Below are 26,219 nucleotides of genomic sequence, written 5' to 3' on the forward strand. Positions count from 1 at the left end.
GTATTTATATTACCATGCAGCTGGTACAATATATGAGATGAGATTAACTGAGGCAGACTTATTTCTTCTATGATTAATAAAATATATAAAAAAAATGCCCAAATGCTGTGAATTAAAATTGGTGCCAGCAAGGTCCTGTTAAACCAACATGCTGCTAGCCTCCAGGGGGCCCTTGAAAGTGCTCAGCAGCAGTATTGATCGGTCAGGGGCGGGGGCGCCCCCGGCGCGATCAGTGCTGCTGAGCACTTTCACTGCGGTCTATCTCCGGCGCGCTGTAGTCTACTTACTGAGGAGATCTCGTGAGTCTCACTTTCACAAGATCTCAGTAAAGAGCGTACAGCGTGCCGGAGAAGGAGGTTAGTGCCGAGGGGGGGGGGGGGGGGTGCGGGCAGCTCGGATCAAGGGGGGGGGGGGCGCGGGCAGCTTGGATCACTGGGGGGGGGCCCTCACAGGGGAATGGAGGCCCCCTTAGCCCAGGGGCCTCCATTCCCTTAATCCGGCCCTGTGTATATCATGAGCACTGGATTGAAATAGTGTATACCAACATAAACACTGTGGGCATAAGACATTAAGGAGAGCAAGGCAAAAAAAGGAGTATGTTTGCTCCTGGACAATCCATGTTACAATGCAAGGGGTAAATTAGTTCATTATATTGCACATAAGGAAAATACTGGCTTTTTCATGCTCACAATTATGTGATAGCCTTATTTTTACACTGAAATTTAAAGTTGATCTAGGACATGCCCTATCCCAACTATAAATCTGTCCCCACATTTTAAATTTACCCCCCCCCCCTCCAGTGAAACATGGTTTTGCTAAGGTGCAACTTTACTTCTTTTTTATGCTTTGCTCTCCTTAAAGACTCGGGCCGCATGTACATGAAAAACACTAACATTATTATGTATATAGTTTAGCGAAAATAAAAACAATGATTTTGATAGATCTAAATAAATAAAATGTAAGTCTTCAGGAAGTCTGAAAGTATATCTGCCTCCAAACCACTAGGACCACAAATTGTAATTCAGCAACAAACACACCAAATAAATGTAAATCTTTCCAAAGTAATTCAGACAAAATAAAATTAATTTATTCAAATTAATCTAACACTTTAAAAAAAAAAAAAAAAAAGCCAAATTTTAAAGGAGTAGGACCCACCAGGCACATGTAGGGACTAAAATAGCCCATCCAGACCTGGGAACTGTGTATTGTTTGACAGTCGAACACACTACCAGATGCCAGGGACTGGAAAATAGTGGGATAATGGAGGTCACAAGCCGAGGTCAGGAATGGAGAACACAGAATGCTCGTGGTCAGTAGCAGAGGTCAAGAGTTGAAGAAATGAGTGCTCAGGTGGGCAAACCGTCCAGCAACAGAGTAGAAACAGACAATGGAGTTCTCACAGGACTTGAAATGCTGAGAAGGAATAAAATAAAAATAAATAATTCAGGTGTAGGCATACTTGAGGGGCAATGTTGTAATCCTGTGCCAAACACAAAAAAATCTCTGTGCAATGAATGCATGACATCACTGCATCACTACATACTGATGAGCATCTGAGACCTTTCATCAGGTGTAACATAAAGCATGCACTAAAATGGAACACACTAACATAAATACAATATGAAACAAAGCACATCAATATGGACACTGCATCAAAATAAAGCTCGCTTATATGAATGCTGTATTAAAATGAAGGTCACTTATATCAACATTGTATCAAAATAAAGCTCGATAACACAAACAATGCTTCCAAATACAGTTCATCAGCATGAAGAAAATGTACAAATGTCCAAATGAAGCTCACCAACATGAACAATGTGTCCAAATGAAGCTCACCAACATGAAATATATGTCCAAATGTCCAAATGAAGCTCACCAACATGAATAATGTGTCCAAATGAAGCTCACCAACATGAATAATGTGTCCAAATGAAGCTCACCAACATGAAATATATTTCCAAATGAAGCTCACCAACATGAAATATATGTCCAAATGAAGCTCACCAACATGAAATATATGTCCAAATGAAGCTCACCAACATGAATAATGTGTCCAAATGAAGCTCACCAACATGAATAATGTGTCCAAATAAAGCTCACCAACATGAAATATATGTCCAAATGAAGCTCACCAATATGAAATATATGTCCAAATGTCCAAATGAAGCTCACCAACATGAATAATGTGTCCAAATGAAGCTCACCAACATGAATAATGTGTCCAAATGAAGCTCACCAACATGAAATATATGTCCAAATGTCCAAATGAAGCTCACCAACATGAACAATGAGTCTAAAATTAATATCAAAGATGTAATTGTATTTATTGAATTACACTGGTGCCCAGTACAAAATGCAAAGTGATTCACAAATTGTACAAACTAGGGTTATAATGTCTCAAGCACACAACAGATTAAAAAAAAATTAAAATAACAATAGCTGGATGTTTTGTGTCTAACATTGCACGTATGATATCTCTCCAGGGGGCACGTTGGTAACCATTCTTGGCACAGGATTTAGCAGTAACTCAATGGTGGAGCTTGGTGGCGTAGGCTGTTATGTTGTCTTTGCCAACCTGACGATGATTCAATTCTGGACTCCAGGAGTAAGTAAACATTATCACTCACACAGCTGAAGTGACAGGGCCATTGTTTCTATTCAACTTCAGCTGAGTGTTATTATTATTATTATTATTATTATTATTATTATTATTATTACTATTATTAATATTATTGTTGTTGTTTTTGTTATGATTATTATAGTTGTTATTGTTGCTAGTAGTAGTTGTTATTTGTTCATTAATACACCACAATTTCTTATGTAGTCACAAAATCATACACTGTGTCCAGTCTAAAAAATAAAATAAACGCTAAATTTGTAAATATGCCAAGTGTGTATAATAATGAATATGTGGTATAACATTTAGAAGAAAAATCACTTGCACAGATAAATACATGGTAAGTCAATAAAATCCAAACATATGGAATTCATTTGTCTAAGCTCCATTATATTATCAACAGCATTTTAGATAATTGAGACAATGGAGGTGATTTACAAAGCGAACTTGCCGAGCAGTGCAAAACACCTTGGTTTCCCTCCGGTGAACCTGGATGGCCAGGCCAGCACATGCCAAGGTCTACCCTTTGCTCATAGGTGGTTCAGCAAACTAGTAGTGTGTATAAAGGGTAAATGTATCAAGCTGAGAGTTTTTGGACGGGTTTGAAAAGTGGAGATGTTGCCTATAGCAACCAATCAGATTCTAGCTGTCATTTTGTAGAATGATAGCTAGAATCTGATTGGTTTTTCAAACCCGCCAGAAAACTCTCAGCTTGATACGTTTACCCCTAGGTCTTCAGAGAGGCCAAAAAGGTTGAATAGGTGACGTTATATCTGAGTCCGACCTCCTATCACTAGAACTACCGTTTTCAATAAAATAAACTTTTCACTGCTCGGTTTAACCTTGTTTATGGCTTAAATCAATCATGAATATCAGGGTACGTTGGGGTTGTTTTTTTAACATACTGTATGTGGCATTTTTGTTTATGTGAAGCTATTTCAAGGCATTCCTTGCAGTATGCCTAGAAATGTGATTCTCCTCTGAGGTGCAACGTAGAGGTACCGAGCGTGTTCTACTAAAAGTAGAAGATGGGAATCGAAGACTGCCAACCCTGAGCCAGGGCAAAAGTCAAGTACTTTTGCCCCTAAGAACGCGCTGAATAATCACAGTCCTCAAAAGCAAATCTAGTTTTTGCACTGCTTAGCAAAACTATGCACACTACTACTTACTTTGTATGATAGTCCTGGCTCCACCCAACTCCTCTCCTCAGCCTACGCAAACATCCGCTCCTCCTTCAGAATGATGTATAGAACATAAGGATTTCATATGTCTCATTTCAAATCTATTAAATTTTTAAGCATTGGCATTTGTATTTAAGGGATTATCTGTCTGTCTGATTCTCGAATATTTAAATGTTTGCCCATCCTTAGAGATATTAACATATCAAAAGTATAGTCACCTTAAAGCAGGGTTTCCCAAACCCAGTCCTCAGGGCTCCCCAACAGTGCAGGTTTTCCGGATCACATGTGACATAATTAGGACCACCTGTGGATCTGTTACAATGTCTCAGTCAGTAATGAATACACCTGTGCTCCAGCAAGGAGATATGGAAAACCTGCACTGTTGGGGAGTCCTGAGTACTGGGTTTGGGAAACCCTGCCTTAAAGTCTAAGGTTTATTGTCATTGTCCTAATGTTTAAACATATATGTAATTGTGATCTGCAAATTCCATTGTTATATTTTAATTACACATGCATAAAGATAATACAAATTCCAATTATATTTTTAGGGATCATCAAGCAATATTAGTGTTGTCGTATTCACAAACGGACTGAATGGAACATTACCGAGTGCTTTCAGTTACACCTCTACGACCGCTCCGACCATCACAGCCATTAGCCCAAACAGCAGCAGCGTTTTGGGTAAGGAACGTAATTGGACATTTAGCAAATGTGTACAATTCTACACTGTCATGTATAGAACATTGACTTTTTATTCTAAAATAAAATATAATAATAAGCTTTAAGAGTTGCATATATACGTATGTTTATATATATATTTTTTTTCCTTCCTAGGTAATACAACTCTGACCGTTTCAGGCTTTAACTTCAGCAGTCAGACAATATCCAGCGCTGTTTATATTGGAAGTGAACCCTGCCAGATTCTTTCGTGGACCGCAACTTATATTATGTGTCTTCTTCCTGCGCTTCCCCCTGGGACCTATGGCATCTTGGTAAAAGATGGAGACTTGGGATATGCCATATCCAGGTATATATTTCCTTTTTGACAATAGATATCAAAAATGTGTTTTTGCCGCTATCACTGTGGTTTGAAATATACAATAAATACCTCTACCTCCATTTGGATCATCAAACCAAGAGAACAAGTTGCCTTATATAAATAGAGCAAAGGTGATAGTATGTACAGTAATATAGGTAAGCATTTGAAGACGTTAATAAATAATAAATAATGAAAAAGTATATCTATAATAATATTCCTACTGCAGGGTTTCCAATACCTTTTGTAGCTGTCACTCTGTAACAGTCTATACTGTGTTGCTCTTTTCTGGGACTGAAATTTATTCTTTCTTTATATAAATAATAACATTGTTTTCCCTATAAACCTATTGAAAAATGTATTTTCCTCCCTATTTCTCCCCTTCCTCACAACTTAGAGGCTCAGGGCCCTCTTAAAAGCATTATAGTCCCCCGGACAAAGCGGTGCACTGGGGCCCTACCTACAGTACACAACCACTAACAGGAATAAAAATGTAAATTACCAATAGAATTAAACTTATATTTATTAGTAGTTTTCATCAAGGTCAAAATATGTATTCGCAACAGCAGGGTTGCATGTACAGATAACAGCTGATACTGAGGTGATTAGTCCACCTAACCGTTTTAATAAAGAGGACTTGAAGGTTCTGAATAGATCTCCCAGAATAATATACTGAAAAGTTGGCAAGCCTATGGGGCCCCTATGCTTGTGGGGCCCCCGGGCTTCCCAACGTGCCCATGCGTTAAGACGGCTCTGTAGAGGCTAGAGGTTGTGTTAAGGGAGAGAAAGCCTGGTCATAAGGGAGGTACAGTTTTTTCCAGGCAAAGTTCTTGTAAGTAATTACCACTGAATGACAGTCCCCTGAGGATCTCGGAGGCTAAATGGTGGTTGGGACTGTGTCTTGAATATGTGTGGAATGCAGTTCCTCTGTTCCACCACAGGGGGCTGCTGTTGTAGTCGGTCTGTAGAACATCTTGTTCTGTTCATGGCTGGTCATTGTTTGCTCCAATGTACAGATTGTTGCTCTGATCTCATGCTGCACATGTTCTGGACACAGTCCTAACAATAGTGATATAGGATGACTTATACTGCATGGTGATCTTTACGACCAAAGTATCTATAAGCATTTTTACATAAATGTACATAAATCATAGACAATGCACCAACAATACTTTAGGCTACATTTTTTGTAGCTTTGTTGAGATCAAATTGTATCAAAGAAGATTTATTTCTGTCTATTTGTTTTATTTCAGCATGGACAGTGATGCATCAATTATATACATTTTAGAGGTGAATAGCATGTTCCCGCAGCATGGGTCCCTCTATGGAGGTTCTGAAATCACACTTCAAGGATCTGGATTTAGTTCTGTCCCACAAGAAAACCATGTGACAATAGGTACATTATCATTCTCCAAAATTTTATTTCTTAAGCTGGGTACACACTACACGGTTTTCGTCCAATAATCGGCTCAATCAGCCGACATACGACCGATCGTTCAAAAGTCGGGTCAGTGTGTGCAGTGACACGATGGTCGAAAGTCTGCACAAATGGACGATTGTCGCCTCATTTGGTTGGTCGTACCGTTTAATATTTTTGTTTCAATCTCGTTTCCGCTGTGTAGTGTGTATAAACTTCCGACCATTCCACAACAGTGAGTACGAAATTACAGTCATTGCTCACGACAACATGGCTGTATAAAGTCGCTAAAGGGATGTCCGCTCTTCCCTTTATCGTCCTAAACAAGGCTAATGTGTATGCAGTCCATGGACCGAGCGATCGGACCATCGATCGGATGTAAAATCGATCAGCATAAAAAGTTGGTGGAAAATTCTGTAGTGTGTACCCAGCTTTAGTTAGCTTTTATACAAGATTATACTTACCTACACAGCAGGTCTAATGCAGTGTTACAGATAGGCATGCATATATATTATAAATAGACCCTACAAAGACAATAGGACACCCGATAGAGGGGCTCATATTACTTTTTTGGCGTATAATACGCTTTTTTACTTCCGGGGAAGCGCTCAGTTGCCTACTCTCCCGGAGTGTCCGGGATACCACTGAATTTTTGGGAGTTCTCCTGGACTCCCGGGAGATTAGGAGAACCTCCCGCATCCTGTCCTGGTCGTTGGTGAAGTTGGTGGGGGTGGGGCTAATAACGTCATCTTGGCCCCACCCCCTGATATAATTGGATGAAATTGGATGATTTAGCAGAGGGGTGGGGCCTGAAGATGTGATTCATGTGGCCACACCCTCAGGAAGCTGCATGGAGATCTCCCGTCCGGGAGGGGAGATCTCCAAAGTATTCAAGTATGACAAAGCACTAATTCCGAAATGAATGGTTTCTGTGTATGGTCAGATGTTAAAAAGTGTATTTATATGCCAAGAATGCAATTTGCGTTCAACTTAGCATGAAAATGTATTTGATATTTATTAAATGCATTACATTTGGTTTGGTATAGACATATGTCTACCGCGCCAAGGTACAAACGCACTAGTGTAAAAGTACAACATATATTCCCAGAAGAATAGTAAATAACAATTTTCTTATTACATACATATTTATAGTTAAACACAACACTCAATGCTGTTTCTAACTACTGTACAGCAGAGCTCAATAAATGCTTGTTTGAATCTCTTTGCAGATCAATCCTGCAACTTTTCATTTATTTTTATGTACATGTAATTAAAAACAGCAATAAAAAAAGGAAATAAATAAAAACTATAAAAACTAAACACATACAAAGAAAAGTCAGCATAGATCGACCAATAGGTTATTTTCTGCTGTCAAATTCTATGTAATATGTAAAAAATATGTATTCTGCTTTTTCAATATATTGTTAGATGTTTAGATTTTAAATCATTGAGCATGTTTATATTATTATACTAAATTATTATGCTATATTGTTATATTTAGGTTCTCTCCCATGCAACGTCTCTGTGAGTTCCATCGATGAGTTGAAGTGTGTTATTCAAAGACCTGGAAATGTGTTTAATGTAACAAATAATGGAAAAGATTCAAGTAAGTACAATATTCCGCTAGGGTGGCACAAAATACATAAATACATATTAAATATCAATGCACATATTATTCTTTTGTTTAATAGACTGTAATCTCTTTTGGGCAGAGTTATGTTCCTTATGATTCCTCATATTAGTTGCTTTGGGTGTTGTATCCACTTTACAGCATCCTTTTTATTGTAACAGAAGTGAGCATATATAAATACTTTAGCTATCCATGTAGATGGCTGATTAACCTTAAATTTCAAATCTGAAACATGGCAGTATAGCTTAGTAAATGACTACGGCTACACAACTCCTGTGCTCCTCTCCTTTGTATAGCTTTCAGATAATGATGATCATCATTATTTATTTATATAGCGCCACTTATTCCGCAGCGCTGTACAGAGAACTCATATTAGTTCCTGAACCAATGGAGCTTACAGTCTAAATCCCCTGACACACAGACCGAGAGAGACTAAGGTCAATTTGATAGCAGCCAATTAACCTACTAGTATGTTTTTGGTGTGTGGGAGGAAACCCACCCAAACACGGGGAGAACATACAAGCTCCACACAGATAAGACTGTGGTTGGGAATCGAACTCATGACCCCAGTGCTGTGAGGCAGAAGTGCTAAACACTGAGCCACCGTGCTGCCCTAATAATGTGTTGTACAGTACATGTGTTGTTATTGACAGGCACTCTAAATGTCCCAACCAATCCCTAAACTTACAGCCATTATCATCATTGTGTCAAGTGACTCTCAAGCCCTTTCATTTAAATTGCCTCCAGATTTGATTCCACTGCCTTCTGTTAATGTATAGAAATCTCTTGTTTCAGCTTATGGTGTCGGCTATGCTTGGTCTCCATCGCGGCTCGATATATCTACAGGAGACACTGTAGTTTGGCAATGGAATTCTCAGCCTTTCATTCTTGGAATTGGATACAGAGTATTTTCAGTGTCTGATCCTTCCAACACTACGTATGATGGCATTTCCTTCAACAGCGGGAGCCGTGTGTCCTCAGGTCTGCTCCAGGTTCTCCAATGTTTTAATAACAGACATGTGGTTTTATTAAGCTGGTAACATCCAAATTTGTACACTGACTTTATTTTTATTATTATCGATACAAACCAATATTGATATTTCCTCTGGGTTTTCAAGAAGTTAGATGCTACTGACTAGTAAATGTGCATTTTTAAAGTACAAATATCAGCACATCTACAGCGCACAGCAAATCCACAAAGAGTATGTGTGACTGATATAACTGAAACAACAGGAAATGTCCGTGATCCCATACAATATAAAAATTGTGGCTATCAAAGGAATTATAATGACATAAAAAAATCAGTAAAAATAATCACATTGCTCGTCAATCTAAAAACGTACAAATCAGTCTACTTGTAAAAGGGATTTCAATTCCAAATCTATATTGAGGCCAGCAGGTACCAAAGTTTTCAATTTATAAATTCACCTGACTTCCTCTTTGTCTCCATATCATCAGTGAAACACAACTGGAGAGCAGGCAATTTTCTTAGGAAGAGGAGGTCAGGTGGATTTATAAATTGAAAACTTGCTGGCCTCAATATAGATTCAAGTTTTTACAAAGACGGCACTTTTTAAGCTCTGTACATGTTTTATTGTTTTATTGTTTTATTGTGACAGTCGCAACAGAGGAGAGTTCAAATAAAGTTTTTTGTTATTCCATCCGGCTGCCCCTTATCTACATGTAAGTAACAGATTTTCCCCTTTTTTGGGGGTAATACACCTGAGAGATTGACTTTGGTCTTTTTGTTGCTTCATGTCCTATCGGATTCTTCATTGTGGGACACTTACCCCATAGGCAAACCTAGGGAGGGTTTCATTGTGCCTGGAAACCCCCCTCCAAGCCTGGGGCACTGTATAATTGAGGTGGCTGGACCCTGCCCCCGCTTCACACTGCTCTGCTTGAAAAGGGAGAGCTGTGTGCACCTAACAGTAGTGCACGCAGCATTGCCCATGTATATTATGGGGATAGGAAGAGTTGGAGAGCAGCCAAGCACTGTCTAAAATTATAGCGACGCCCCCATGCATGCTGGTCACGCCCACTGGCGGCGTGATGTGGAAACCCCCCTCTACAAATCCTGCGTTTGCCCCTGTACCCATTGGGATGGAATCATCTCTACTAAACCTGGAATACGTTCTGGTATTGGAATTGGACATATGACGGACCGTGTGATTTCAGTTATATTGCTGTTCCTTAGATAGCCACGATTATTATATTGTATAAGATCATAGACATTTCCTGTTTTTTCAGTTATATCTGTCACAGATAATCTTTGTGGATTTGCTGTGCGCTGTAGATGTGTTGATATTTGTGATTTTTAGGATGTTGTGAATCTCCGCTAAAAGCAGCACGCTGGTTGCACAGGGCTGGTGCGCTGTTATATATTTTCATTTAGTTAAAACCTACTAGAAGGATAAATACATTTAATGATGGTAAGGAACACTTGTATTCAAACACATTTCTGCGGGGAGTCAAGTTAGGGATCCAAATGAATAAATACCTGACAATATGGACTTGTGCAAAAATACAAAAGGGAATTTATTTCGTAAGAGTTGAAATTCCAGAGCTTCTCTAAGTGTACAAAAAACCAATCAGATTCTAGCTATTATTTATTTAGTACATTCTACAAAATGATAGCTAGAATCTGATTGGTTGCTATAGGCGACATCTCCACTTTTCAAACCCGCCGGAAAAACTCTCAGCTTCATACGCTTACAACCTAATATCTCAGAGGGGACAGTATCTGTTTTGATTGTGCAAGGTTATTAACATAATGTTATTAAAAATAACGTTTTAGCTGAACGACTCTTTGGAAATAGACATATTTCCGCTAAATTAATATAAGCTTTTCCATTTCTTTCCTTCATGTAGGTGTATTTTCATATCAGTTTTCATCTCCCGGGACCTATTACTACAGCAGTGGTTACGTTAACGATGGACAAACAATATTTATGCAAGGGGTGATCAATGTATCTCCAATCAGTGATCAGAATACGGCAATGCATCTGTCAGTTGGAGGGATAGAGGCCACTTATGTTCCAGGTAAGTAAAGAATAGCCAAACCTCCGAGAGATGCAAAGTCTTTGAACAATACTGAAATTTCTCCCCTGTCTTCAATAGTGTTGGAACAAAAAAAAGGAGCTATATTCAGACTATACAACCAAAGCAAAAGTAAAAAAAAAAAGACTTAAAAGCATTATGCACTCACACACAACTTAATTATACATCTAATTATAACGGGTTCATTGACGCCCAAACTAATTTGATTAAGCAATCTCAGGCACAAGGATTTCGAGCACAACAAAATGTAATTTATAGAAATTTTATTGTTTTTAATTCCTTTTTTATTTATTTTTATATTTTTCTTAAATTGGGTTGATATTATTAAAGTGGCAGTATTTGTGCTTTTTAGTGTACATTGTACTAATACACATGTTTATGCAACTTTGTGTTCAGTAATAAAAATAGCAAAATGAAACTTAATTCTTAGAATGCTGCAGTTATGTGCTGTAACCAGGGAAACCAATTAGATATCAGCTTCTGTTAGTCTCACTACACTGGACTGATATCTGATTGGCTACTCTAGGTTACTGTCTATCTTTTTACTATATGATTGAATAAGTCCCTATGAGTTTTATTCAGCAAATGATAACATTTTTAAAGAAGACTAGTAGAATTACATTTCAAACCAATATATTTTATGTTTCTTTCCTCTTATGTGTTCAATAATAAATTGTTCGTCTTTGTGTTTATACAGAACCACTTTCATACTCACCATCAGATGATTGCATTACACCAGATCCAACTTGCCCTCAGCTCACCAACCTATCTTCGAGTGACAGCGGTTTTTGGTTTGGGTTCTCAAGCTGTTACTCACCTACTATCACTAGTATTACCCCAACCTTTGGAACGATACATGATCCAATAACCATCAATGGAACTGGTTTCAGTAACCTCACGTGCGCTAACAAGGTATGCAGTCATATCAGTCACCTTACTGATTAGTAAACCTCTTAAACTAATGCAGTCCTTATAAAATCCATTTTTAATAAAGTGACATAATCAAAAGAAAATTTCACCTACAGTATCTTTTAAATAACACCTTGCGTTGGATGATCCGGTGTTCATGAGAATACATGCCAGAGACACTTTAACTAATCTTTGGGTTTCACTGGTTCCTATCAGAGCAGTGTTCAGGGAACAGGGATAAATTACTCCAATTGGGGTAAAAATGAAATTCCTGGGGGTAATGCTGCCGATTCACATGCTATCGGTTGGATTGTAGACCCCTTTAAATGTGAAATTGCTGTTGTACCAGAAGAGTCTCAAGGGTTGGCAGAGGCACTTCTTGAGGTTCGATGCAATAATAAATCACGTATTGCATTTGAAAACAAAGCAGATCTGTCATATCTTTGGATGTCAACAGCTGCAAAGGCATTCAAAATTGCACATGAGGAGGCAGTCAAAAAGTTGCTGCCTTTTGCAACAACCTACCTTTGCGAACAAGGATTTTCCACTCTAACAAACATAAAAACAAAGAAGAGAAATAAATTGGACGCTGAAGACTGTATCCAAATTGCTCTGACATCAAAATGCCCCAATATTGATGCTCTCATATAAAAAATGAAGCAACATCATTTCTCCAAAACCTGAAGTTTTGAACTTGAAGCTTTCAAAGAAATTTTGAATAGATTCAATAAAATTTTGAATTTCAATAATTAATAATATATGATTTCCTTTCTTTCAAATCAAGGGGGTAACGTCGGCGTATCTAAATATATTTGGGGGTAAAAGGTAAAAAAGTTCCCTGATCCCTGTATTAGAGTGACACACACTCATAAATGGCTTTCTCCAATATGTAAGAGGCAGACGCAATTTGGGGCCTATTCAATTCTTAGCCAGGTGCCGCGGAATGCCTCCGCTATGGTCGTGAAGGTTCCCATAGACGTGCGCAGGAAAATTCGCAAAGCTGGTGACCCTGGTACCGTCAGAAGGACATTGTGGTGATGTTCAGGGACACATCGCTAAGAATTGAATCAGCCACTTTAAGTCCGGGAAATCTATAGGAATTAATGTACAGTATATTTTTGAGTGTTATATGTTTATTTTGTGCAAAGACAACTTGTATTTAAGCCTATGTTTCCTTTTAAATATGCCTTTCTTATATCTTAGGTTTTAATCGGAAACTATCCCTGTGTCGTGTCCTCTGCTGTTAAGAATTCAATAACATGCTATGTAGATCCTCAGGGATCAATGGATATTGGAGTAGCAGAAATGGTGTCTCTTAGAGTAAACAACTATGGAAATGCCATCAACACTTTGAAGAACGAGATGCAGAGACGATTTGCCCTGTTGCCTCACATTGACTATGTCTCACCAAGCAATGGATCAACTACAGGATCTTCACGAGTAACCGTACACGGGTCTGGATTCTCAAATACAGACGGCAGTACAGCTGTCTTAGGTTTAGGCTGTACAATTGTGTCTGTAAATTACACAGATATTACATGTGACACTCTACCCAGTTATACCCACAGCGTTGATGTTAAAGTTACTGTCAAGGGAATCACCACCCAATGCAAAGGGACCTGCAGCTATATGTATTCCAGTGCAATTACACCGACTGTATCAAGTGTTTCTCCAACCGTAATACGTAACACTTCCACCACGTTCCACGTCGGTGGCCTTGGCTTTGGAACAGATGTGAATGACATAGTTGTTTATGTCGGAAACAATCCGTTGGTTGTGGTAGATGTCAATGACACCGATATTATGTGCAATATAGATCCTGTACCTGCTGGTAATTATTTGGTCAAAGTAATTGTTCAAAGTAAAGGCTTGGCACAAGGGTCTTTCACCATCAACAGCCCTCCTGAAGCCACACTCTTGACAGCATCTGGAAGTATCTTCGGTGGCACTGTTCTCCTGGTACAAGGGAATGGATTCCATCCTACCAATACGACAGTGACAATTGGCGGTTTTCCGTGCCCAATTACGGCAGTAACTCCTGGTAGTGTTCATTGTGTCACTCCGCCTAGTACAACTGCAAGCACTGCCTCTGTTAACATCCACATACCCTCAGTTTCTTATCCTCTGCTCAGCTTTGTATATTCAGACGCTGAAACCCCAACCGTAACATCTGTTCTTCCAGACACAGGTACGATTAACAGATATTGTGATTTTATGCTATACAAACTTAGGTAAACTTTACAAAATTGCTATTAAAGTTTAGTGAAGTTTTCTGATTGTAAATATCTACCAGGACTCCTCGGAATGCTTTGATTTCTGTATCAATATGCATAGACTTTGGATGATAATCATCATCATCATTTATTTATATAGCGCCACTAATTCTGCAGCACTGTACAGAGAACGCACTCATATCAGTCCCTGCCCCATTGGAGCTTACAGTCTAAATTCCCGAACACACACAGACAGAGACTAGGGTCAATTTGATAGCAGACAATTAACCTACTAGTATGTTTTTGGAGTGTGGGAGGAAACCGGAGCCCCCGGAGGAAACCCACGCAAACATGGGGAGAACATACAAACTCCACACAGATAAGGCCATGGTCGGGAATCGAACTCATGACCCCAGTGCTGTGAGGCAGAAGTGCTAACCACTGAGCCACCGTGCTGCCCATAATAATGTTTCATATACAGTACTTCAGAATCCCATATTTTTTCATAATGTATTAAGGTAAGCCTTGTTTCCTAATAGTAATGGATCCATTCATATGTGTAGCAGGTTATGCTGTAAATCCTATAGACTTCCACTAATAAAGTCCGACTGCAGTTACTATATTCCAAAGACCAACACCAGCTGCAAAACTTTTCTAATCATGTACTGTCATAGTTTATTTAACAGAGACAAAATATTGTTTATACTGATATATTGAGGCTTTTCTAACTCAGTGCCTGAGAAAGTACGAATGACACTTGTAGGGCCCTTTCTGCTTAATTAAGCTGTTATACCGTGATTGTTGAGGTGCTTCATTTAAAAGTTATTACAATGTGAACACTTCTTTGAAGTAATTTTTACAGCTTGCCTTTGTTATGATGCTTATACTAAAATCAGAGAGGCTCAAAGAGAATGATTTCCTTATATGGAGCCTGCAGTAAACAAATATTTGCTCATATTTGTCTATCTTGTATAAAAGTTTGTTACTGAAGGTTACTAATCATTTGCACTTTTTCACTTTGCTAGTAATTAGCCCCCATAGTGGATTAGATTACCATTCTGTCACCACTATGTTTGCGCCATTGCCTGTGTCAGTATATTTGTGTCTTTTGTTTGTTTGTCTGTTTGTTTTTTTAAACTCTAATGGGTACATTTATAAAACCTTCTCAAAAAGGAAATGTAAAAGGGTTGCCCATAGCAACCAATCCAATGCCAGCTATCATTTATCTAGTACGTTCTAGAAAATGATAGCTAGAATCTGATTGGTTGCTGTGGGCAACATCTCAACTGTTCCTTTTTAGATTTTTAGTAAATATACCCTTTCCTGTTTTAGGATAATAGGATGAAATATTTAATCGTATTGTACATAACCATGTTCATATCTGAAGTATATCTGTTCTTTACTCTATTTCTAGGACCATCCGGGACCACCATCACAGTCTCTGGCTCAGGTTTCGGTCTAGATGCCTTAAAAATGACAGTGACTATTGGAAATGCCCAATGTAATATCACAACGGTGTCCGATAGCCAGTTGAACTGCACTGTTGGGGACAGCTGGGGTGGCTCGTTCCCTGTTTCAGTGCTTAACGAGAAAGGGTTTGCAAAATCCAGTGCGAAATTTACATATATACTTAGTATCACAAGGGTCTCTCCAAATCAAGGTGAGTAATAAACACCAGACAAAACACACCTCCCAACATCTAAAAACACAATAGATAATTGGCAAAATAGAAAATACAAGCATTTGTGCTTGTATTACAATATAAAATAGAAACAAGCATTCATTTTGCCAGATCTATGGAAACAAATTAACACAAGAATTTCACCAAACATTCAAGGCCACAAACGCAAAATACAAGTTTACAAGACAGATACTGAAATATAAAATTTTATTTTGGAGCCCACTAGTCTGTCTGAGACCCTCACAAGTCAAAGATGTCTGAAAAAATTAGATAAGGGTTTTGTACTGAAAATAGGGACTATGGAGGTCAAGATGAGTTAAACTCGATTATCGTTTTTGGCATGTAATACTTCTTTTACATCTGAGCATGCACAGTTTTGGAACTAGTGATTTGTGCACTTGCGTAGAAGTGAATAAATAGTACTATACGGCAAAATCCAATTTGCGTTCAGCTCAACTGGCCCCCATGCCTCCAAAAAAAGACCCAATAGGAAGCTTGTATACACAGAGTCAGAGGCAGAACTAGTGAGCTGTGGGCCCGGTGCAGGGAGGTGGAGAGGAGGGAACCAGGGCCCTGACCCTCTGCATCTGCTATACAGCGGACCCCATTGTCTCCATGGGCCCCTGTGCACTGCGCTTGCCGCACCAATGACAGTTCCGCCACTGCACCGAGTACAGCATTATTTTATTCCATTTTATTGTTTACTTGTTTGGTTACTGTTGGAGAAATTTCTTGTAGGTTAGACAATATAAGTAAAAATGAAACAATTGACAAGTAAAACTAGATATATTGAAAGAATGGATAAAAAACATAAATAAGCCCCATGATTAGAGACAAATTTGCTGTCGGGGTCAGTTAGGGGAAGGGAGGAGAGATGGAGGGTAGGGAAAATAGGGCAGTGGGAATTGTATAATTATGGGATATCATTAGTTGTATGTTTGAAAGTAAAAAACCTGGACACAACTGTTAAAAAGATCTCAGAGTCTCGCCAGCCATTGGGCCAAACCATGTAAAGTCTAACGACACCGCATGATAATGTGCATTAAAATGTATCTTTATCTAATGACTGCACAATTTAAACTTGTCGTTTAGGCAGCTTTGCCGGTGGATTAATTCTGACAATCGCAGGCTCTGGCTTTGCCCAGCAACTGTCCAATGTACTTGTCTGCAACTCTGACTGCAAAGTGGACCGAGTCAGATCAAGTGCAAGTTTCCTACTTTGTGAAGTTCCCATGAGTAATGGTGAGTGCACTGCTTCAATAACGAGGTATTTCAATGGTATATCAACTACCAGTCCAGGGGCAAACACAGGATTTGTAAAGGGGGGTTTCCACACCTCGCCGCCAGTGGGCGTGACCAGCATGCATGGGGGCATGGCTATAATATTAGACAGTGCTTGGCTGCTCTCCAACTTTTCCTATCCCCATAATGTACATGAGCAATGCTGCATGCACTACTGTTAGGTGCACGCAGCTCTCTCTTTTCGAGCAGAGCTGTGTGAAGCTGGGGCAGGGTCCAGCCACCTCAATTATACAGTACCCCAGGCTTGGAGGGGGGGTTCCAGACACTAGGAACCCCCCCCCCCTCGGTTTGCCTATGCAGTCTACATATTATGTTATAATATAAAATACAGATTACCCAATAGGGGGAACAGTAAACTTGTAGTTCATGGTCTTAATACTCACAAACTTTTTAGCAGCCTTGTATTGTTCCATATTGAAAATATATCACCGCTTTACAGGCATTTGATTTCCACCATATGGGATCACTTGTTACAGTGAGGGACCACAGATTTCAAAGTTAGCAAAATCCATTTTATAGTAGATACTCCCACCATTTATTACCTTCTGAAATAAATCATTTCATGGCAGAACTTTGTTCTGTAATACAGATAAAGTAGAGCTCACTGCAGTGAACAGTGCACCATAGCTAATAATTAAGTGCATAGTCTATGCTATACTGTAACAGATCTCTGATTAGTTTAGCTGTAAGTTGCTTGGGACATTATTATTAGTATTATTATTATTATTATAATTATTACTATTATGCAGCTCCAATCACATTACTCATTAAAGTTAATTGAAATAAAATGTATGCCATTGTACAGCACTTACTGGAATAAACTCCAATCCGCCCGCCTACTGATTATCCCTTGCAGACAATCAGTAATACATTTTATAACTGTCTATTTAATATTTATTTCCACAGATACTAATATCTCTTCAAAAAGCTGCGATGTCCAGGTCAGAAATGGAAATTATACTGTCCAGATGAATAATTCCTTTTCATACTCTTCCGCATTAACCCCCATTATATATGATGTTACCCCTAAAAGAGGAGGCACTGCCGGGGGAACCAGACTCACCATTACCGGATCCCTGTTCAGGTATTCCCTATATCAGCAGCTTCAGACAGGGGTGTAACAATAGTGGGTACAGGGGTGCGGCTATGGGGGCCCAGAGGTGAGGGGGGGGGCCCGACAATGCCTGGTGGCCCCAGCTTCTCATAACAGCCCTGGAGGTGAGAATAGCATCGCTGGGGCTTACCCAAATTTTGCTATGGGGCTGTTACTAATCATGCAATATGATGTATTTAGAAATGTTTAGCTGCATTAGAGTGAAACAAAAGTTATGTCTTTAAGAATAAAGAAAGAGACAATCTTATTTTGGACAAGTGCTCTAGTGAAGAATGTTTCCTTTTTCCATAATTAATGACAGAGCCTACTAATATACATCAAAGTGTATGTATATCCAATGGTTTAGTTTGTATAGTATCATCATTTATTTATATAGCGCCACTAATTCCGCAGCGCTGTACAGAGAACTCATTCACATCCGTCCCTGTCCCATAGGAGCTTACAGTCTAAATTCCCTAATATAGACACACACACACACACAGACAGACAGACAGAGAGGGAGAGACTAGGGTCAATTTTGATAGCACCCAATTAACCTACCAGTATGTTTTTGGAGTGTGGGAGGAAACCGGAGCACCCAGAGGAAACCCACACAAACACGGGGAGAACATACAAACTCCACACAGATAAGGCCATGGTCAGGAATCAAACTCATGACCCCAGTGCTGTGAGGCAGAAGTGCTAACCACTAGGCCACCGTGCTGCCCAACTTAGCTTTATATTAGGGAAGATGCCACACCCTATTTAATGTAAATGATTTTCATACAGTTATATGTAAATGTACAGATAAAAAGATTGTGAAATATCAATGTATAATGTTATGCTATATTTGAAAACAACATTTAGGAGACACATACAGAAATATAAATTGGATGATTGGTAGATTTCTCTAAGAAACATACAAATTGTTTGTATATCTCTTTATTCCTTTGTAGCACAAACACCTCAAGCATCACTGTGACAATTGCACAAGCTGTATGTGATGTTCAGTCAGCTAATAGCACACAGATTGTCTGCATAACAGGCGCTCATTCACCTTCACAAAGAGCTAAGGTCAGAGTGTACACCGAAGGCCAAGGAATTGCTACATTGGTAAGGAAAAATTAGAATAAAATTGCATTCGCACTTGAAACACAACGTAACTATCTTATTTCCAGTCTAGTAAACCTACCACTTGGGTATTTTCGCAACCCAGGCCTGGTTCCTGGTACCCGGGGTTACTTTAAGTGTACTTTGTAAAAATTCACAACAACATTTGAAGAGTGTGCAGAATAGGCTTGAGAAATAATGCATCAGTGTAATAGTATGTTAATGCAAGTATGTTAATGCTTAGCTCATTAATGTAACACATGTTACATTAATGTAACATGTGTTACATTAATTGTTATGAAATTATTCTCTTGCTCTTGAAGTTACATAAACATTCAGGTATCTGTCAAATAGAAATTTCTGCTACAATGTAACATATTCTGGGTTTATATGCAGGAACTGCAGGTCAATGTTCCTATTTTTTTAACCTGGGTACACACTGCAGAAAATTTCTCCTGATGCGATATTGTTAACAATTTTACCAACGACTGAAAGTCCCGATCAGCAGCTGATTCGTGTCTACGCACTGTACACGTTTTACACAGTTTACCTTCAGATCTGTGCTCTTCATCTGTCATAACCATCTCCTGAAAAGATTGTGACTCTGTAAACTCTATGGAGATCTCCTGGACTGCTGGTCGTCAGTGCGTTCACACTGCAGGATTTGCCCGACATCGTTCTATGATTGATAGAGATTTTTAGTCCAGTTATAAAATCAAATCAAACCATACTATGTGCTTTGGTACGATAAAACGTGATCGTGGGAGTGTACACACTTATACGATATCGGACCTAACAGTCGTTTATCGTGTGATTGCCTCGATAATCAGTTGAAACACTTGTAGCGTGTAACCAGGTTTAAGCCACAAATCTATCTCTTTTCAAACAGATTAATTTGTTCTTGTGTTTCAGGACAATGCGGATTACTTCTACATCGATGTCTGGTCCTCTATGTACACTTGGGGAGGAGAATCCCCCCCAGATGAAGGGTCATTGGCAGTAATCACAATGGGACAAACAATATTGCTGGATCAGAGCACTCCGGTGTTAAAGATGTTGCTGATTCAAGGTAATGTGACTATTCCATTTATACAGCTTTCATACTGCCGCCCTGGCAATATCCTGGGTATATGAACCCGGGTATATGAACCCGGAATATTGCCGGGGTGGCAGAGGCTCCTACCTTTCAAATTCCAGGGTAGAACCTGTTTATAATGAACACGGGTTTTCCCGGGTCTCCATGGCAACATCACAAGAGGAGCTCTGATTGGCTCCTCTTGTGATGTCTTTTTTGTTTTTTTTCCAAACTTTAACATTGTCTGGTGAGACCCGTGTTTTTTATTTAAACTGGAACAAACTGCCGTGATCATTCGAACTAATCTTAATAATTTTTAGCTCAGATTACATATCACATTGTGATACTTTGAGGCAGATTCAATTGTAAAAAAAAAAAAAAACCCTGCGTAGTGTCCCGGAGCACTATGCTGTGATTTTTTTTTAGTGAGATATCTGCTCACTTTTGCTCACGCCCCATAGTGAGCAAAAGTGAGCGTCACTTTTTACCGTATAAACAGTAAAAACTAAAAGTAGAAGTGAGGCCCATAGCAACCAATAAAATTCTAGCTATCATTTTATAGATTGTACTTGATAAATGATAGCTAGAATCTGATTGGTTGCTATGGGCAACACCCACTTTCCTTTTCAGAAGACTTGATAAATCTACACCTTGGAGCTTCTTTAAATGTGCTTGTAAAATGGATAAAACACTATACTAGCACATGCTTTAGATGCCTTTCAGTGATGCGTTTTTAATGTGTTTTCCATGTACTTTTCATGCGCTGCTTTTCCACCAATAAAATATATTGTACTGGTAGCGCACGTTTAAAGAGGTTATGCTGCATTCTAATATTTTTAATGCAGCTCCAGACAGGGGCTTAACAATAGGGGATGCATGGGGTGCGACGTCTATGGTGCCCCAAGGTGAAGTGGGCCCAACAATGCCGGGTGGACCCCCCATTCTGAGGTGCCTGCTCCACCCGAGGCCCCTGCTCTCAAAAGAGCAGAGGGGAGACCTCTTCTGAGTTGCTCATGCTCAGCAGAGAGAACGGAGCAGGGTGGCCTGTGAGGTGAGAATGGCATTGATGGACCCCTACCCAAATTTTGCTAATGGGCTCAGTGATGCACTGTTCCGCCCCTGGCTTCAGTTAGTGTTGTGTGTCTGTTGTGCTAGTTAGAAATAGTGTTACTAATCATGCAATTTGATGTCAGAAAGAAATACAATTTGTCTAGGTATGCTTTTAAGAATAAAGAAAGAGACAATCTCCTTTTGGACAAGTGCATAAACTTTGCTCTAGGTAAGATTGCTCAATCGCACCATATTTAATGCAGAGACTTGGAAATAGCAAGAAATATCCTGTAGATTTGCCTGTGCAGTACTAAATTGTCAATCAAGGATAAAGGGAGAATCACACTTGCAGATGTCTTATTGCTTCATATAATGAACCCACTGCTGGCACCAATATTGATTATTAGTACTGAAGAAATAGGATGCACCTTGTAATCAGAAAAATCCAAGCCAAGTAACTCCTACTCTTTGCAGGCTGAAATAGGTTGTGCTGCATTCTAACAGTTTTAATGCAGCGTTAAAATATTAGAACGCAGTGGTGGGATGAGCCCCATTCATGCTATTTTGAATGTGCTTTTCAAGCAATAATTAGTAGAAACACACATTAACAGCAGATACTTGCGACCGAGCCCTGAATACTTATCAAATATGTAGCTATTGGCAATTCCCAGTGGAGGCAGAACTAACATACACACTAGGAAGTGCTTCATATCTCAGTGATGTCATTGGTTCTTAAAGAATGGAATGAATTTGTATTTGTAAGAATATTCCCTGAGCCCACCAAATGCCTGTCTCTACTTTATGTAGGCAATGGGTACATGGTAATAACACCAATTATATTTAGATATCTGTTTTGTTCTATAGAGGTAATTAAACATTGATGTATATAAACTTTTTTTCCTATACAACAGGAGGAACTCTGATTTTTGATGAGGCTGATATTGAGTTACAGTCTGAGAATATCCTTATTACAGATGGGGGTCTTCTTCAGGTAACTATAAAGTACCCTAATATTTGCTGGAATACGGAAACACATTACTGACGCAAGAATTCTGGACAGAAATTTTATTGCAGGTAATATATTTATTTTAATTTGTGAACACTTTGGTTGTATCTAGATTGGAACAGAAGCAGCTCCATTCCAGCACAAAGCAATCATTACCCTCCATGGACATTTGCGCTCACCAGAGTTACCTTTGTACGGGGCAAAAACTTTAGCTGTGAGACAAGGAACATTGGACCTTCATGGTAAATATAAGTCAAATTTTGATAATTGGCTTTCTGAAATGTTGTTTTTTTTTGGTAGTGCAGGAGGGAAACAGAAAAAAAAAGAGAGGAGATGGGAAGGGAAGGGGGAATTCTAAACAGAATAGTCACACTATTATGAATCTTATTATTCCGCAATGGTAAAATATGGGAAATGTCACAAATCCATGTACACAGGGAAAATAACACAGATCATTGTAAAAGTCTATGGGGTATATTTACTAAACTGCGGGTTTGAAAAAGTAGAGGTGTTGCCTATAGCAACCAATCAGATTCTAGCTGTCATTGTACTAAATAAATGATAACTAGAATCTGATTGGTTGCTATAGGCAACATCTCCACTTTTTCAAACCCGCAGTTTAGTAAATCTAGCCCTATGTTTGGGCTTATTCTGTTTTCTAGGTATCCCAATACCTGTGACTTGGACCCGGCTTGCTCAGACTGCAGAGTCAGGAAGCTCTACACTGATTCTAGAGAAAAGTGTGACCTGGAAAACTGGGGATGAAATAGTGATCGCATCAACAGGAAACAGGTACATGGGGCTCTCTTCGTACCCAGGCAAAACATAAACCTACCATGGCTTATACACATTAAATGTACTAGACCTCAAATCTCATTACTGTTTTTCCTTATTTTATTTCTGGAATCCCTGTAACATTGTTAAACTTTTAATTTTTTTTCTACACCATGATAATAGCCAAAACTGTTTTATCCAAATGTTATTAACACAGTGACATCAGCCAATATGGATGTGTCAAAAATAAAATAATGAAAATAAAATGCTAACCTCGCCTTGCTAGCCTACTCCATACCCAAATCATCTATCATCCCCTCTACTTACCTACTAGCTCGGCAAAGACGTTGCGGACTGGCAGTCCACGTTAAAATGATTCTAGCCTCACCTACCATTGTTTATATACTGTAGATCATTAGTGAATAAAAGCTTTTTCACCAAAGCAAGATTTACAAGATTAATAGGTTGCTTCACATGCTTCAGTCTGCAAATACTATGATGAGATTTGCACCAAAGTTGATGGCAGTGTAAAATCATTATTTTGCTTATTGTGGAGCAAGATTATTAAAATGAGGTAAAGGGTAGGAAAACTTTGCCAGGCTTTTTTTTTTTCCACACCGCAGAAATATTTCATTTTTACACCAGGTCAGACCTGGTAGAGATCTGGAGATATTCTGTACTTTATAAGGGTCTGATATGGCACTTTCAAGTTGTCCTTCGCAAAAATGTGCAGCCTAAGGCAAAGTTGTGCAGATACAAACGTACAAAAATGTCACATGTTAAGACAGTCTTAATGTCCCCAAACTCATGAATAATTTAAGCCATACATAAGGAAAGTTAAGCGAAAGCAAGTAAGTAAGGCAAAACCATGTTGCATTAGAGGGGGAGGTAAATTTTAAATGTGATGGCAGATTTATATTTGGGGTAGGGCATGTCCTAGATCAAGTTTAAATTTCAGTGTACAAATAAAGCTATCAAGTATTTATGTGCTACATGAAAAAACAGCCAGTATTTTCCTTATGTGCAAAATAATAAACTCATTTGCACCCCTTGCATTGTAACATGGTTTTGTCCAGAAAACTTGAATAAGAAAACGTACTCAATTTTTTGCTTAACTTTCCTTAATGAATCAGGTCCACATAAATGTAAATTAAACAGTAGTTTTAGGGAAAATAAAAGTTTTTAATTCAAATAAAGGGGTGGTCCTAAAGTGTTAGGAGGTTGGACAATAAGCTTTGGCAACGTGACCAGAGACAGTAAAATGGGTGTGCACATTGAAGAGCGCTGGGTTGATTAAATAGATGCACCGATGCAAAACCAATGTAGATATGCAATGTTCATCCAGTGTGCTTCTTAAATAGGGTCATCTACTGTATATGTAGGCAATAGGTGGACTATGAAATTAGTCTTTTAAATAACGTCGGGGTCTAGTGATGAACTTTGTAGATCCAACAGGCTTCTTACGCTTCCAGTGCCTATGAGAACATGCCATGTACTATTGACTATTGGTAAATACATGAACCTTAGAATTATATGTAAGATAATACACCCCTACTGTAAGTCACGGAGTAGTGATTTGACCATATAATGGCATGAGTTCACAGTCTGTAGTAACCTCTAATATATATAATATTTTTTTAATAAAAGGGGCTGCGTCGTATCTTATAATATACACATATTACTGAACACTGTATTAGAATGAACATATTAGTTATTTGATTGCTTGCTGTTCTCACTGTGCTTACGACTATAGGGAATTGAAACTAATGAAAAGTTGTTGTTTCTTTAACAGACATAGCCAAAGTCAGAATGAGAAGCTGACTATACAGTCCGTATCTCCCGATGGCAAAAATGTGACATTGACAGGTCCATTAAAGTATAAGCACTTGGGGATATCAGTCACCCTACCTGATAACACTGTGTTTGAAGCAAGAGCGGAAGTAGGTCTCCTTACAAGAAACATACTCGTCAGAGGGTCTACCAATGTGGAATGGAGCGACACAATACAAGCGTGTCCGGATGGATTTGATACCGGTAACGTTCTGGTTATGATGCTTTTATGAAAATATGATGTTATGACTTATGATGAAATAAAAATGATAATGGATCAGCGCCAATAGGACACATTCTAAATGTCCTCCAAAGTAATCTACTCAGGTTTAAACTAGACTCGTGTCTTCCAGATAAACCTGGATTTGAAATTCAAGCTGAACTCCGTATTCAATTTTTTTTTTTTATTCATATGTCTCAGTTGATAATAAGATGATTTGAAAGTCATTGTTGACTTTTCATATGCATTCTGCTAAAAAAGTAAACATGTATTAAAGATAATTAAGATCATCACCATTTATTTATATAGCGCCATTGGAGCTTACAGTCTAAATTCCCTAATACACACACAGACTAGGGTCAATTTGTTAGCAGCCAGTTAACCTACCAGTATGTTTTTGGAGTGTGGGAGGAAACCGGAGCACCCGGAGGAGACCCACGCAAACACGGGGAGAACATACAAACTCCACACAGATAAGGCCATGGTCAGGAATCGAACTCATGACCTCGGTGCTGTGAGGCAGAAGTGCTAACCACTAAGACACTGTGCTGCCCAAAGATACACTATCATCCATGGAGGGAATAGAGTAATATAGCTCTGTTCTGTTCTCGGAACCTGGAGAGCTGCTCAGTGCAGCTGTTCTTACTTGGGTTCCGTGGTTTATCTCACAGCCCCAGCTGTAATCGGGAGGACCAATGAGTAGCCACAGTCATGGACTTTACAGCTTCTCACTGGTCCTCCCGTCACAACTGCGCAGTGCAGCCATTTTAAAGCGCTTAACAAAAATGTTACTGCTTCAGCTTCATGATCCTGGTTTTATTTATCACAATGTTTAAATGTTTGTCTGTAGTGGAAAAATGAATCGCGTGGTATTTGCGTTAGCTAATCACAAAACTTACAATGGTGGCATTGGAAGAAAATTATTATTTTACATTTCATTTTAAACCTAAAATGAGCAGTAAAATAAATACAAACATTTGCAAATCCTCTTATTATAAAATATAAATTTAAAAGT

General features: G+C 38.8%; 1 protein-coding gene across 1 annotated transcript in view; it reads left to right on the forward strand.

The window, feature by feature from the left end:
• The window catches only part of PKHD1L1 (PKHD1 like 1), a 120,010-nt gene that overhangs the window by 52,354 nt on the left and 41,437 nt on the right, over window positions 1-26,219 (forward strand). The window contains 19 exon segments of the mRNA XM_075214430.1: window positions 2,484-2,605; window positions 4,347-4,479; window positions 4,633-4,825; window positions 6,088-6,230; window positions 7,753-7,857; window positions 8,677-8,862; window positions 10,753-10,923; window positions 11,419-11,427; window positions 11,639-11,853; window positions 13,054-14,038; window positions 15,478-15,723; window positions 16,837-17,011; window positions 17,975-18,130; window positions 19,096-19,252; window positions 20,162-20,318; window positions 22,286-22,365; window positions 22,493-22,622; window positions 23,043-23,172; window positions 24,947-25,188. Of these exon segments, the coding sequence (XP_075070531.1) occupies window positions 2,484-2,605; window positions 4,347-4,479; window positions 4,633-4,825; window positions 6,088-6,230; window positions 7,753-7,857; window positions 8,677-8,862; window positions 10,753-10,923; window positions 11,419-11,427; window positions 11,639-11,853; window positions 13,054-14,038; window positions 15,478-15,723; window positions 16,837-17,011; window positions 17,975-18,130; window positions 19,096-19,252; window positions 20,162-20,318; window positions 22,286-22,365; window positions 22,493-22,622; window positions 23,043-23,172; window positions 24,947-25,188 (3,735 nt within the window).

Source organism: Mixophyes fleayi, chromosome 5 (assembly GCF_038048845.1).
Source record: "Mixophyes fleayi isolate aMixFle1 chromosome 5, aMixFle1.hap1, whole genome shotgun sequence".
Lineage (NCBI taxonomy): Eukaryota > Metazoa > Chordata > Amphibia > Anura > Limnodynastidae > Mixophyes > Mixophyes fleayi.